This window comes from Carassius gibelio, chromosome A8, assembly GCF_023724105.1.
Source record: "Carassius gibelio isolate Cgi1373 ecotype wild population from Czech Republic chromosome A8, carGib1.2-hapl.c, whole genome shotgun sequence".
NCBI lineage: Eukaryota > Metazoa > Chordata > Actinopteri > Cypriniformes > Cyprinidae > Carassius > Carassius gibelio.
Genome location: NC_068378.1, coordinates 21,721,612 through 21,734,610, shown reverse-complemented (window position 1 = coordinate 21,734,610; position 12,999 = coordinate 21,721,612). Strand labels below are relative to the sequence as shown.

The following is a 12,999-nucleotide window of genomic DNA, read 5'->3' as shown; positions in this document are numbered from 1 at the left end:
TATATATATATATACTGTATTCACACACACACACACACACACACACACATATATATATATATATATATATATATATATATATATATATATATATATATATATATAAATATATATAATGTTACTTGTTTTATTTTACTTTTATTTGTAATTAATAGATTTTACTTTTGGATGAGTGTTTTTTTTTTGTTTCTGTATGTTATCCCCCCCCCACCCCCCGTTTTTATATCTGAAGTTTTGTGTAGATGCACTTTAATGTTCCACTGACAGTGTACAGTATTTCTGTTTCTTCAATAAAAATATTGAATGACTGATATGTGGCTTCTTCATAAAAACACAATGCATTAAATGTTGTCCAGTTTCTGTTTTTTAAGAAATAATTTGCCATATTAGTTTCTTGTGAAAATAGTCTAAAGACACTGATGTATATATATATATACACATACATATACACACACCCATAAACCAGACGATTTGTGATCATTTATCTTCTGCACTAGTCCACATCCAGTTTCCTTGTTTTGAGGTTTTTCATATTAAAATGCAGAACTAAAGTGTCCATGACATTTTGAAAAAACTAATTCCCTTTCAATTTTGCATTGTCACAATCCTGTTTAAAACATTATTTTCTTGAAATTATAGCCAAGGTAAGGTATATAACATTTTAAAAAATATTTTAGTTTCTATGCCCACTATTATATCACAAAACAAACCAACAATTTTCAGTTGTTATACAACATATACATACTTTGGCCCTGTCTGTAATACTTATCCTTACATGCTGTTAATAGCACTATCATTAAAATAAAAAAAGGTTACATAAATTGATATGTATAAACACTAAACTTTATTTTTACACCCATTTGTTTGCCAACAAAAAGCTAATTCTACAGGTTCATGCTTTTTCAATTATTAGTTAAAAATACCACGAACCACTATATTATAACATTTTTTTTATTATAATATAGTTGAATGGAGACAAATGTACTATTAAACAAAAATGAACAGCATAATTATTGACAAAATGTTGTCTACTCCTCTCCAGAGGAGGGGAGAACAATTGTGCTGGGATCGTAATAATTTTCAGTCATGAGGGGAAGACCCTCGGATTCCCTCTGTTTGATCAACCTTTCAGCTTCCCGACGAGCCCACTGCCTCATACTAGAGGAGAAAAACAAGACAGAGACAATGGACATTATGATAAATAAAAAAAAAAAGACAAACCGTTATACCTTTAGATTAAATAAAACAACGGAAAATGCACACTTGAAGACCAATGCATCTAATCAAACCATTAATTAGCCAATTAATGTAGATCAAGATAGAAATAGCATGAAATTACAATGCTATATAAGCCTCCACATTGCACTATTTAATAGCTATATGCTTTTTCCAAGTTTAAAAATAGGAGACTCATATCTTAAAATTAAGATAAACCTTTACATATTTTTTTGGGACTTCATCTTGTGCCTAGTTCCACGGTTCATGGTTCACTCATGACATATAAAAACATATGTACTATGGGTATTAGACTCTTGATTGGTCAATCACTGCACTCTGTGCAAAATTTACTATCAGTTTGTTCATGCACTTACCCATGATCTGGTAAATAGTGGATGAATGTCCCTCCAATAACGATGGCCACTGAAATGCCAAAGAAAAATGCCAACCTCATGTTCCATTCATCCACAAAAGAGTCGTGATGATGGAAGCCATGGAAGTCTGGATTCTGAAAAGAAAAAAGATAAACATTTGCCATTTATAAACCTAATATTACATGTAAAACCAAGTTAACAGCGATATTACAGCGCGTTCATGGCAGCAACACTTTAACAACTTAAATTAATAGAACAGAATACACTAGAATAGAACAGAAATTTATAGCAGGCACAGCTTGTGCATTATGCAATTCAACGCATATAACAAGAAAAACACAATATAGGATTAGGATCATACAGTGCACAATGTAAACATGCTTGTTTACACTGTGCACTGTATGATCCTAATCCTATATTGTAGAGCTCGTCAGATTTGATACAGTTTAGACTAAGAAATTAAGAAGCCTTGCAGTATTCAGTCCACGTTTGCCAATTACCCACTAATAATTACTGCAACTTACATGAATCACACACGTTTTTATGGTTCTCTTACCTTCTCAAACGGGCTGACCTCTGCGTGTCCATGACTGTCCTGAGCAGCGGGAGACAAGGGCTGCAGATCAGACGCCACCGCCGCGCTAGACGCGCTAGATTTCGGCGTCTGTGACACACAGCGGCTCCCGAGCGCCGCGCTCAGACGAACCCGGGACAGGGTGGGCCAGACTCGGCTCAGGCGTGAAGCCATTTTCCCCGATTTCTCACTACCAGTAGCTGCTTCGAGACAGCCACTGTTCCAGGTTATTTTTTTCCGGGTTAAAATGAGGTTCTAGACGTTTTTCAGTGAACCTTACCGCCACTCAGTGCCCCGGATGTCTTATAACGCAGAAACTGTTGGTTGTAGGAACCATTGCTAAACAGCAGGTGTCTCTGTTTCAATTACTTGTTTACAATTCTAATCTGGACCTGTAGAATCAGTTTGAAAAACAACAGTGCTTTGTTTGGCAGTGAACTATTGTTGCTATATTCCACATCTTATATTAATATAATTTCTGTGTATAATTATTTATACCATTACAACCCATCTGTGCAGTATTAATTTAAGTCATTTTTTAAATCTCACTTGACATTTATGTCTTATATTATCTGTATAACACTGCACATATACTTTTCACTTTTTCTATATAAGCTTTTCTTATTTAATTCGGTTTGATTTTTGTAGATTGATATTATACTATGAGTACCATAAGTTTATATGTCAAATTTCCTGTATATGTAAGCACCCCAATATGTGCATAAAACTCTAACAGGCTGTGCACTTTATGGAATATGTACTTTGGGAATAGCTAATACACTATGGTTTTGTTAGCATTGGTTTGGTAAATTTATCTGTGAGGTACACTTGTGTGCCATTTGGTTGTCTTCATTGGGTTTTTTATCTGACTGCAGAAGCAGGAAGTTCAAAAACCACAGATGCTTCAGCTCTTAAACATGTTCCTCCCTCATGAGATATCCAATTCACATGCATGAACATTTGCGAATCTCTTTTTCTAACATTTCAAAATATGCACAAACTCATTCTGTTAGAAAAGATTAGTCAATCAGATCTTTTTTTAAATCACCACAAAAAAGATCAACATCTTCAACATCTTGAAAAATGCTTAATATTTATTCAGTGTACATTTTAGTCTACGTAAGGCTTTGAGTAACTTAGGAGTCAATCAGAAATTTAACAACTACAGTACAATACTTTTCAAACAATGTGATGAAGTGTACAAAAACATTACTATTTAACAAGCTATTAACAAACAATGACAACATTAGAAATTATCATTTTTTAACGGCATGAGGTCTTTGCAACTTGTAAAAACGACTTTCCTTCATTCAAATCAGTCTTAACATTGAGAAAGAGAGAATTTCTTTTTCTTCTGAGGTCGTTAAGGTATTTCCATGTCTCCATTTGTAGACAAACGCTTGTCAGATGCACACCCTCCTCTGCTTTCCATGTTTTCTTTGCTTTCCTCATCCTGCTCATCTGATTTCTGCTTCAAACGCAGTCCTGGATCCTTCTGCGAAGGGATGCGAAAGCTGGAAAAAGATCCACCTCCTGAGGCCCGTTTTTCTAGAAAATGACAAATGCAAAGCGAGAAAATACAGGGAAGTTAGAGGGGCTTTTTTGATCGTAAAATCAACAAAGTAAGGGTGAATTATCTTAAAGCAGCTGTCTTAAGAGTAGATAATGCAGATAACCTCATTTCCTTAACACTCGGAAATAGGTTCAAAAGATGTCACTGGGGCTGTACCTTTTCAAAAGGTACACTTTTGTACATTTTAGGTACTAATATGTACACTTTAGGTACTAATATGTACTTTTAAGATGCCAATGTGAACTCGTTAGGTACAAAGGTGTACCTTTTGAAAGGGTACTGCCCCAGTGACAGCTTTTGTACCTTTTATTTTGAGTGAAACCACAGTGAGAACGAGTGGTGCAGACCTAGATTTCATGCCATTTAACCTCCTACTCAACATATGCTGAAATGCCAAGTTAAACCAAAGACCTTGGTTCTATATATAACATTTTAAATGAATCTTCTCATTATCAGACAAATGCAAACCATGACGCATATAAAAGCTGATGAGGTTATAGTCATGTTAAAGATAAACAGTGTGAACTGGATTGTGTTAACCGAGTTAATATGCATACCTCCTGGTCCAATAGGATGCATTAATCTGTTCATCTGAACGTTCCAGTGTTTAACATTTGTGCTGGCCTGACGCAGCTTCCTCTGAGCAGCCTGTCATAAAACAACAATACAGATTTAATCAGTTCTCAATCAATCAATCATAGTAACCTAGATAAGCTGATGATTTGATTGTCATTTAAAAAAAATTTCTAACAAATCTCTTATGCTTACTAAAATTAGCTAAAAAAAGAAATATTGTGAAATATCATTACAATTTACTCATGAAATTATTCCTTTTATGGCAAAGCTGAATTTTAATAATCTAATATTTAGTGCACAAGAAACATTTCTTGTTATTAGTGGCAAAAACAATCATGCTGCTCTATATTCTGTGAATTTTGTTCATGATTTTTTGATGAATATAAAGTATTTATTTGTAATAGATTACAAAAAAAAGTATTTACTGTCACATTTGATCAATTAAATGCATCCTTGCTGAATAGAAGTATTTCAAAAGTATTTTCTTAAAAAAAAAAAAAAACCAACAACTTGAAATGTTCATGTAGGTTTTGCATTATAAATGACAACTAAATAAAAAAAAATGTTAAGATCAAAACACCATATAAAAACTCACCACCACATCCTGGTCCACTCGGTGCCGATTGGCCCTGACCTCCTCCAGCTGCTTCTGTGCTTCATCCAGAGCTCGAGACTTGCTTTCCATTTCCTGTTTGAGCTCTTGTTTCTCACGCTGGGCACGCTGGATATATTCCTCCTGCTCCTCACGGAGAGACATGAGGGCCTTCATCTTCTCCTCTTCCTCAGCCAGTAGCCTGTAACAATGAGGCGGTGAGCGATCAAGCACAACAGGTTAAAATAGCACTGTACCTTCAAATAATGCACGTTTTATTAGCATAGTAATTGGAGTAAAATGTTTATTTGAAAAAGAACATGAATTTCCATGATTTATGTAATCCAGCAATATTTAAGAATGATCCAGAGCACACATTTGTAAAATCCGAACTCTGCATGTTCAGTGTGGTTTCCGATTCAATGTGCACTCAACTGTATATTAATATTTAAACAGTTTTATTGTTTACAATGGCATTTTTCATGCGTGTATTGTATGGTAAATAGATTTTATTTTAACAGAAGTAGAGTTGCATTGTATTTACTGAACTAAAAACAGAATTTATTTGTATATACTCATTATTCATTATTATGTATATATTCATTTCTCTGGACAAAGTTTTATGTTAAAAGAGCCTCTTCTGTCTGTTACTTCCTCTGGTAACTTCCTCTTGATTAATTCCTGAATAACCCCATGCAATTTTACAGGGGAGAGCTTTTAAAACATTATATTTCCTCAATGAATAGTACTAATGAGTATTAGCACCTTGTATTGGGAGACAAAACGCAGCACATTTAATAGAAAATGCAAAGAGGGAACCAAACAGTCTGTAGATGTGTTTGTGTGCTGCTGCTCACCGAGCCTGTGCGTAGCGGAAGGCCTCTTCATCCTGCCTGGCTTTGATTTCCTGTTGTAACGCCTCCTCTAGTCGCTGCTGCATGGCCTCCAGTTCTTTAATTCGTGTTCTCTGTCTCTCCGCCTCGGCCTCTTTCAGTGCCATCTCAGCCTGCATGCTCGCCCGCGCCTGCACACAACCAAACAGTGCTCAAATAAACCTCTCATTGACTTCATGATGATGATCCATCTATTAGAAATGAGTTCAGAATCATTTTAAATTCCAATTTAGTTTCTGAATTTTAACTGAATTTAAATTAAATGCAAGAAAGCAGAAATATGCTGAACCAATATTCGAATAAAAAGAATTCAAAACAAATGACATGAAAAAGCCTTTGTAGAAAGTTTAAAAAAAAAGTTAAAATTTTTAAAAAGACAGTTAGATAGATAGATAAATAGATAGACAGACAGATAGACAGATAGATAACCTCTTCCGCCTCTTTGAGCTGAATCTCCAGGGCCTGCTGGAGCTGTTCATGCTGCTGTCGTCTGCGCTGTTCGTCCTGCTCCAGCAGTGTCTGCGCCTGCCTCTGCGCCTCCTTCAGCAGCTCCAGTTCTGCCATCTTCCGCTCCCTCTCCTCCTGCAGGGCCCGGAAGCGCTGAAGCTCCTGCTCCTTCGCCTCCCTCCTCTTCTCTCTCTGTTCCCGCTGCTCACGCCGTTTCAGCTTTAGGTCCTTATGAAGAGAAGTTTTACCCTCCACATACAGCCGGATGGCTGTCTGGATAGCTGGTGGGGAAAAAAAAGGAATACTATAAATGCAAATGCATTGTGTACTTTTGTAAAATAAAATTTAATACGGGAGTTAAGAGTCTTCTAAGATGTGTTAGCATTTTGCTACGAAGCTGCGAAGCTTAGTGTTGTGGGTGGTTTCTAGGTGATTGCTTACTGGCTCAAAAAAAAAGAAAAAAAAAAAGAAAAAAGGGGGGCCTCTCTGATAATTTTAGTCTAAAATTTATGGGATTTTTTTCACCGGTTTTATCATCCCCCAGGTGTAAGTGACCTAGGTAAGTTCAAGAGTTCCCCTGTGCAGTTTCATTTTAGAAAGTCTCACGAAACACCCAGTGGGTAAAAAGTCAACCTTCGAAATGTCACAGGTTTCCACTAACAAAGCTGCTTCCAAACCACAGTGACAGTGACGCATTATTTAAAAAAAAACAATACATTGAAAAGGTTACACAATAACAATGGCCAACTGTAAAATGTAAAGTGGCCTGATGAACAAGGTGTCTCTTGAAGAAAGGGAAACTAGACAGGGAAATAGGTTTCTTCAAACTCTCCTCACTATTTACACAGCCACATCTGAGGTGAAAAACAGAATACCTGAGGATTTATCAAAAAGCCAAATCATTTTGCATGCAGACCTGTAGTCCACTCCTGCCTCTGTTTGGTGTCAGACGCACTGAGTTCGTAGGTCTTGGAGAGCGTCTTCAGACAGAACATACACCTCTTTCCATCTCTGTCAGGAAGTACCTTATGTATACAGCAGATAAACCTTTCAAACATTGCTCTGTTCATCATGATGTGAGGAAACATAAATCTACTGACGACTCACTGACCAAATAATAATGCTGACATGTTCCCGTGTCTCATATGTATTCATGAGGTGGCACTCATACTAAGCCACTACTGAATTATACCAGCTTTACTTCTACTAACAACACATGCAAACCACAGACACTTGTACCCTACCTCTACACAGCAGTTTCCATCAAGCTGAATGTTGCCTTTGCGGTCTTTGCGGTCCTCGCTAGTGAAGTAAATTAAAGTGCTGGGTCTCAGGGTGAACCACCGCTCTGTCCAGTTTCTCCTCAACTGACCTTTCTTCCACAGATATCCCTGGTGTCAAGAAGCAAGGAGTTTTATTATTATCTTTATTATTATTTAATATAGCATACATACAAAGAGCATTTACTGAAAAAAGTTTCTGGTATCTCAATGTATACGCATACGTCACATTAAAACTTTATCATGTTTATAAAGGTTTTTCTCAAGAAATGGTGGCATTTATGTGTCTCACTGAAATAATACTGATATTTTAAAAGGATAAGGAACTTAATCACATTATTTCATAGATTTACTTTTGTTTAGCGCGTAATGCCAAAGCACTTTAAAAATGCAACATTTATTTTTTATATATATTATTATTTTTATTTTAAATGTTTTTCATTGGATTTGTCAAAATTTTACCGTTTGACATAATAATAATAATCATCATAACATTGTTACAAAACAATTTCAAATAAATGCTGTTATTTAGAACTTTTGACAATAATTATAAAAAGAAACGTTTCTTAAGCAGCAAATCAGCATGATTTCTGAAGGATCACATGACACGGAAGACAAAAAAAAATTTTTTTTAATTAAAATAAAGTTATTTTAAATTTCAATAATATTAAAAAATATTTTAAAAGGTATATTTTGTGAGTAAAAAGACTTTCAAAAACAAAAATCTGATTGAGCCCAAATAAAAATATAAATATAATACAGTACTTTAAATAAATAGGTTGGGAATGATACATCATTTTTGGTATTTTGTAAAGCTGTAATGACACCTTTAGGCTTGGGGTAATCGTTTAAGAATCAATCGTAAAGAAAATCTTATGATTTAAAGGACAAATGGGCCAATGTCCTGAGAATGACACTACACAATAACAGACATGATTATTAAATAAATACTGATATAAATAGACAGCCAATACCTCTTTCAACACATCACCCACTATTTCTCGGTACACCTCCTCTATTGCCATACTGATGGTTTCTTTGGCAATGCCCCTCGTTAGTTTCCCAGAATTCATCATCTCCAGAAATGCCCACACAGTGAAGCCATTCTGCTGAACAGAATCTTGGGAAATGAAGTCTTCTAGTTCCACACAGTTCATTTCAACACTCATGGCCATGCATAACTTCTTCATTAAATATTCAACCTGTGAAAAAAAAGCAATAATACTCTCATGTGAGATTGTGTGAAGACAACCATTTGACGCTGCTGCTGTGCATTAACTTCAAAATATCACGTTCAAGCAGCGCATGTTTATTTTAGTACTACAACTAATATCATTGTTTTTTAGCTATAAAGATTTCATAGCACCAAGATTAAGGTTTCTAACCCATTCTTTCTTTTTCTTCTGTGAAACTGTCACAGATTACATTTTACCAATAGTTGCAAAGTGGGGCACAGGAAAGCAACAAGGTGCAAGACAAGAAACAGCACAGGTGCATTGGGGAAACACACACATTCAGCAAAGACACATAAAAGAGAGAATTTTTTTAACCATGTAAATACAGTTGCCAAAAATGATATCTAAAAGTTTATAAATCTATAAACTGTTTGTAAAGGCTCAACTGCACTATTTTTTTCAGTCAAATCAGCTCTGACATCTTCCCAGTGACTGCTACATCACACTTGTTTCCTGACTAAAGCTATTTAAAGATAGCAAACAACTGCTAGTATGAAGAACTGCTGCATGCATGCAAGTATATGCATGGATGCTAGTGTTGTTCCATTTACAATTAAAAGCAGACAGGGTAATGACGAAAAAGACATAGGGCACTAGCAGATTTGGCCCTATGATTATGTCAGAAACTGAAAAACCTGCAGGGTTTTTGATGATAAACAGTTTCGGTTGAAGATGCAAAACAGAAAAATGCAAAGAGCATATAGCCAATGGTGGGCCTGTGGTTAGCAGCAGGTTTACTGTGTGTGACGTGATTTACACTCAAGTTATCAGCATTGAAAGATTTAGGAGGCGGATAAAGGTACAAAACATATTCTAGTTTTAATATGAGTAGTATAAAAACCCTAAAATTGATTTTAGGGGTATTTGAGAATCCCACTTAAAATGTGTGAATGTCAATACATTAAACAAAATTTGAATCTAACTTTTAACCAAATGTATGAAGCTACTTCTCCTCAGAATAACCACGTGTGAAGTCGATCACATTATAAATGAGAACCAATAGCATCTGCAAGATGACAGCCAGAAAGTGCTCAAATATTTTTGTCTTTACTTCTAACAATATATCTACCGTTTATCATTTGAAACCTAGCTAACCTTTAGGACAAATGGGACTTGGTTCGCAGTTTAATTAAATAAAATGTATTTATACAAGTGTGGCTTAAGTGTCAAAGAATATTTGGAGACACTTTTTAAAAGTGTGGATGCTAATATCGTTATCGTTCTAGGTGTGAACGGTCCTTAAGGCTTCTAAAAAAATGCATCTAAATAACAAATAATGCATGAATCTCACCTCATCAGGGATCATCACCAGAGGATATCTGTCCTCTGAGAGAAATATGAACAGGCACCAGAGCCGGAAGGCGTCTTTTCCAGGTAAAACGCTCTTTCCCTCTGGTCGGTAGTTTTTCTTGGCAGTAAGAGTCCAGCAGAGCTCATCCACATTTTCTTTGACAAACGTGCCTTCCACCACCTTACAGAGAGGAGACAAACACTCGGTCAGAAGCTGACTGCAAGAAATGCAAGAATGTCATTAATGATAAATGTTAATGTTGAAAAACAACAATGCTTTTTTCCATTACTAAATCAGTTTTACAGAAGGAAACGAATAGTAATTGTGAAAAACAGGTTTAAAGTGATATACACTCAGTTTTGTCAGAATATACTGATGTGCTGACCAGCAGATTTACATGCACAAAAAACAATTTGTCTTACACAGGATGATATAAAAAGCATTTTATGCTAAACACATACTAAGGTGTATTCGAATGTAGAAAGGCTGTGTACCTTGTCCAGGATGTATTTGTTGAGGTAGGGCATGTATCCCTGGCTGGACACTGGACCGTCGTCGTCATCTCTGAAGTGTTCCTCAAGAGCCGCTGGGTCGTGTGGGATACCCAGAACTGTGTAAAGATTATGAGACAAGACCTGCAGAGCAATAGCACAGATCCTAAACATCATATGCTAATACTCAGATATACACACAAATTGTTACACTGGAATTTATTGGTTCCGTTAGTATTCCATTAAGGAAATGTTCACCCCAAAATAAAAAATAAAAATTGCTGAAATATTACTCACCCTCTGGGCCACCCAAGATTTAGAGGAGTTTGTTTCTTCATCTGAATAGATTCGGAGAAATTTAGCATTACATCACTTGCTCATCAATGGATCCTCTGCAGTGAATGGGTGCCGTCAGAATGAGAATCCAAACAGCTGATCATCACAATAATCCACAAGCAATTCACACAACTCCAGGCCATCAATGAATGTCTTGTGAAGTGAAAAGCTGTTTGTTAGAAACAGACGTATCATTTGAGACGTTTTAACTTTAAACAGCCGTTGCTGGCCCAAATAGGAGTCCATAATCCATAATAACGCTTCCTCCAGTGAAGAAGTCCATCTCCTGTTGTACTCTGACATCGAAATACACCGACATATTTCTTTAGAACTGCTTTGGTCTATCTTTGCTTGTAAACAGAGCTTGGTCTTAACCCTTCATTAGAGTTAACAATATTTTGGATAAAGGACTATTTTCACTTTTTTTTTTAGCTGGGAGCAATGGTTTGAAGTTAAAAGCTTCTCATGTTTCTTACAAACGCTCATTTTTTTTTTACTATGAAAAACATAAGTGGATTATTTATGGATTAAGATGTTTTATCAGCTCTTGGGTGACTGACGGCACCCATTCCCTGCAGAAGATCCACTGGTGAGCAAGCGATGCCATGCTACATTCCTCCGAATCTGTTCTGATGAAGAACAGGATGTCATCTCTGATGGCCTGAGGGTGAGTGAATTTCCAGCAAATTTTCATTTTAGGGTGAACCATTCCTTTAAGTTTTCCAGAATTTTGCTGTTCAGAGCAGGCTTGAAATGAGATTTTCAAAAGCATAAATATTTCATGCATCATTACAACCTTGAAATGAGGCAGACCACATGTTTGCTCCATTTATAGACATTCATTTCAGCATTCTCTGCTCACACAGAGATTTGATTTAACCCACAAGAATGGAATCAAAATTAATATTTACTTAAATATATTTAAAAGCATTAATAAGAACTACTAGAGCCAACAACACCAGACAACATTTTGAAACAAAGAGTTTGCTGATAGACTCCCACAACAGTAACAGCAGGGCTACATTGCATTACTTCTCTAACATTGCTTAGGTACTTCTCTAAACGTTTCCTTGAAAACGACAGAGCTGACAATGTGGCCTGGAGATGAGTGTATCGAACCATGATGTTACAAAGAGTGTGTTCCCAACACACACATCTGGTGACCACCGTTCTCAAAGCTGAAGAATTAAAGTTGAACAGTTTGAGACCATTTACAGCTTGGGACTCCAAATGCCCCAGAGACAGAGAAGCCCTGTTACAGCTGGTCAGCTTGAGATATGGACTGAACTAACTTTAGCAACAATCTGTACATTCATACAAATGAGCCTTAACAAAAAGAAGAGTCTATTGTAATATAATGTGCTTTATGAATAAACAATTTAGCAAAACTACCAAAAAAAAAAAAAAAGAACGCAACTCAGTAAGTTCAGACAAAACTTAACCTTTATATATTCAGGAAAAAAAGGGAAAAAAAAGAAGAAAATTAGAATTCCCATTAAATAATGTGAGTCTATGAGTGAACAGGTATCTTGAGTTTTATAAATGGGCAATGGTAAAAGAAAACCCCTGACCCAGAAATTCAGTGAGTTCACTATAGACCATGTGGCATAATTTGCTCACACAGGAAACATCACGCAAGCAGTTAAAGCAAGCGCACTGCATCTTTTAAGCACAACATAAGGGGAAAAAATAAAATAACTCATGTAATGAGCTGAAAAATGATCCTTCATTCTGTACTTCAGATCAAGGAATATGTTAAGAGCATTTTAAGACACTTGAGATCTGAGAACCATAAGGGACCCCAATTTTCAGCCTCCAACATCCGAAAGTTTTATCATAGTGCATTAATGGATTTGCAGCTCACCTTGAGTTGAGACTTGGATACCTTTCCACTCTTCTCCACATCTAGAGCGGTGAAAGCATACCAAATGCACTTGAGCAGTTCTGAGCGCAAGTCCATGACTGCAGCAATTTTACTCTCCGTTTTTCCTTTTTTCACTGCCTTCTCTTTCTCTCGCGCAGTCGTTCAAGGCCACCCACACCCACAGCAAATGTGTGCATCCTCCAACAGCCAAATAACACCCCCTACTGGGCCAACTTAATCAAAAAGAAATAAAGT

At 36.2% G+C, this 12,999-nt stretch overlaps 2 protein-coding genes across 3 annotated transcripts; both read right to left on the bottom strand.

The window, feature by feature from the left end:
* Positions 1 to 937: 937 nt before the first annotated feature.
* LOC128018868 (NADH dehydrogenase [ubiquinone] 1 beta subcomplex subunit 11, mitochondrial) lies at positions 938 to 2,432 on the bottom strand. The gene is made up of 3 exons (XM_052604701.1): positions 2,149 to 2,432; positions 1,593 to 1,726; positions 938 to 1,158 (listed from the first exon to the last, which is right to left on the bottom strand). Exons 1-3 carry the CDS (start codon positions 2,338 to 2,340, stop codon positions 1,029 to 1,031), a joined length of 456 nt encoding a protein of 151 aa, XP_052460661.1. The 5' UTR covers positions 2,341 to 2,432; the 3' UTR covers positions 938 to 1,028.
* Positions 2,433 to 3,240: 808 nt separating this feature from the next.
* Positions 3,241 to 12,930, bottom strand: LOC128018864 (differentially expressed in FDCP 6 homolog). Of its 2 annotated transcripts, XM_052604696.1 has the most exons (12): positions 12,745 to 12,874; positions 10,842 to 11,627; positions 10,548 to 10,688; positions 10,054 to 10,233; positions 8,502 to 8,729; positions 7,492 to 7,638; positions 7,164 to 7,272; positions 6,230 to 6,528; positions 5,765 to 5,931; positions 4,911 to 5,109; positions 4,297 to 4,387; positions 3,241 to 3,714 (listed from the first exon to the last, which is right to left on the bottom strand). In XM_052604696.1, the coding sequence occupies exons 3-12, from the start codon at positions 10,578 to 10,580 to the stop codon at positions 3,530 to 3,532; spliced, it is 1,638 nt and encodes a 545-aa protein (XP_052460656.1). In that variant the 5' UTR covers positions 10,581 to 10,688; positions 10,842 to 11,627; positions 12,745 to 12,874; the 3' UTR covers positions 3,241 to 3,529. The 2 variants fall into 2 exon arrangements, with proteins under 2 accessions (XP_052460656.1, XP_052460655.1); XM_052604695.1 differs by lacking the exon at positions 10,842 to 11,627 and having other exon boundaries at positions 12,745 to 12,930.
* Positions 12,931 to 12,999: the final 69 nt, after the last annotated feature.

What these genes read in the sequence shown, in the direction of transcription:
- LOC128018868 (XM_052604701.1), bottom strand. Translation starts at nt 2,340, where the DNA reads ATGGCTTCACGCCTGAGCCGAGTCTGGCCCACCCTGTCCCGGGTTCGT. An exon ending in AGGTCAGCCCGTTTGAGAAG is followed by an intron (nt 1,727 to 2,148) that starts GTAAGAGAACCA and finishes TTTTCTTTTCAG; the next exon opens with AATCCAGACTTCCATGGCTT. An exon ending in CACTATTTACCAGATCATGG is followed by an intron (nt 1,159 to 1,592) that starts GTAAGTGCATGA and finishes TTTCTCCTCTAG; the next exon opens with TATGAGGCAGTGGGCTCGTC.
- LOC128018864 (XM_052604695.1), bottom strand. Translation starts at nt 12,840, where the DNA reads ATGGACTTGCGCTCAGAACTGCTCAAGTGCATTTGGTATGCTTTCACC. An exon ending in TATCCAAGTCTCAACTCAAG is followed by an intron (nt 10,689 to 12,744) that starts GTGAGCTGCAAA and finishes ATTGCTCTGCAG; the next exon opens with GTCTTGTCTCATAATCTTTA. An exon ending in GAGGCAGGAGTGGACTACAG is followed by an intron (nt 6,529 to 7,163) that starts GTCTGCATGCAA and finishes TTTCCCCACCAG; the next exon opens with CTATCCAGACAGCCATCCGG.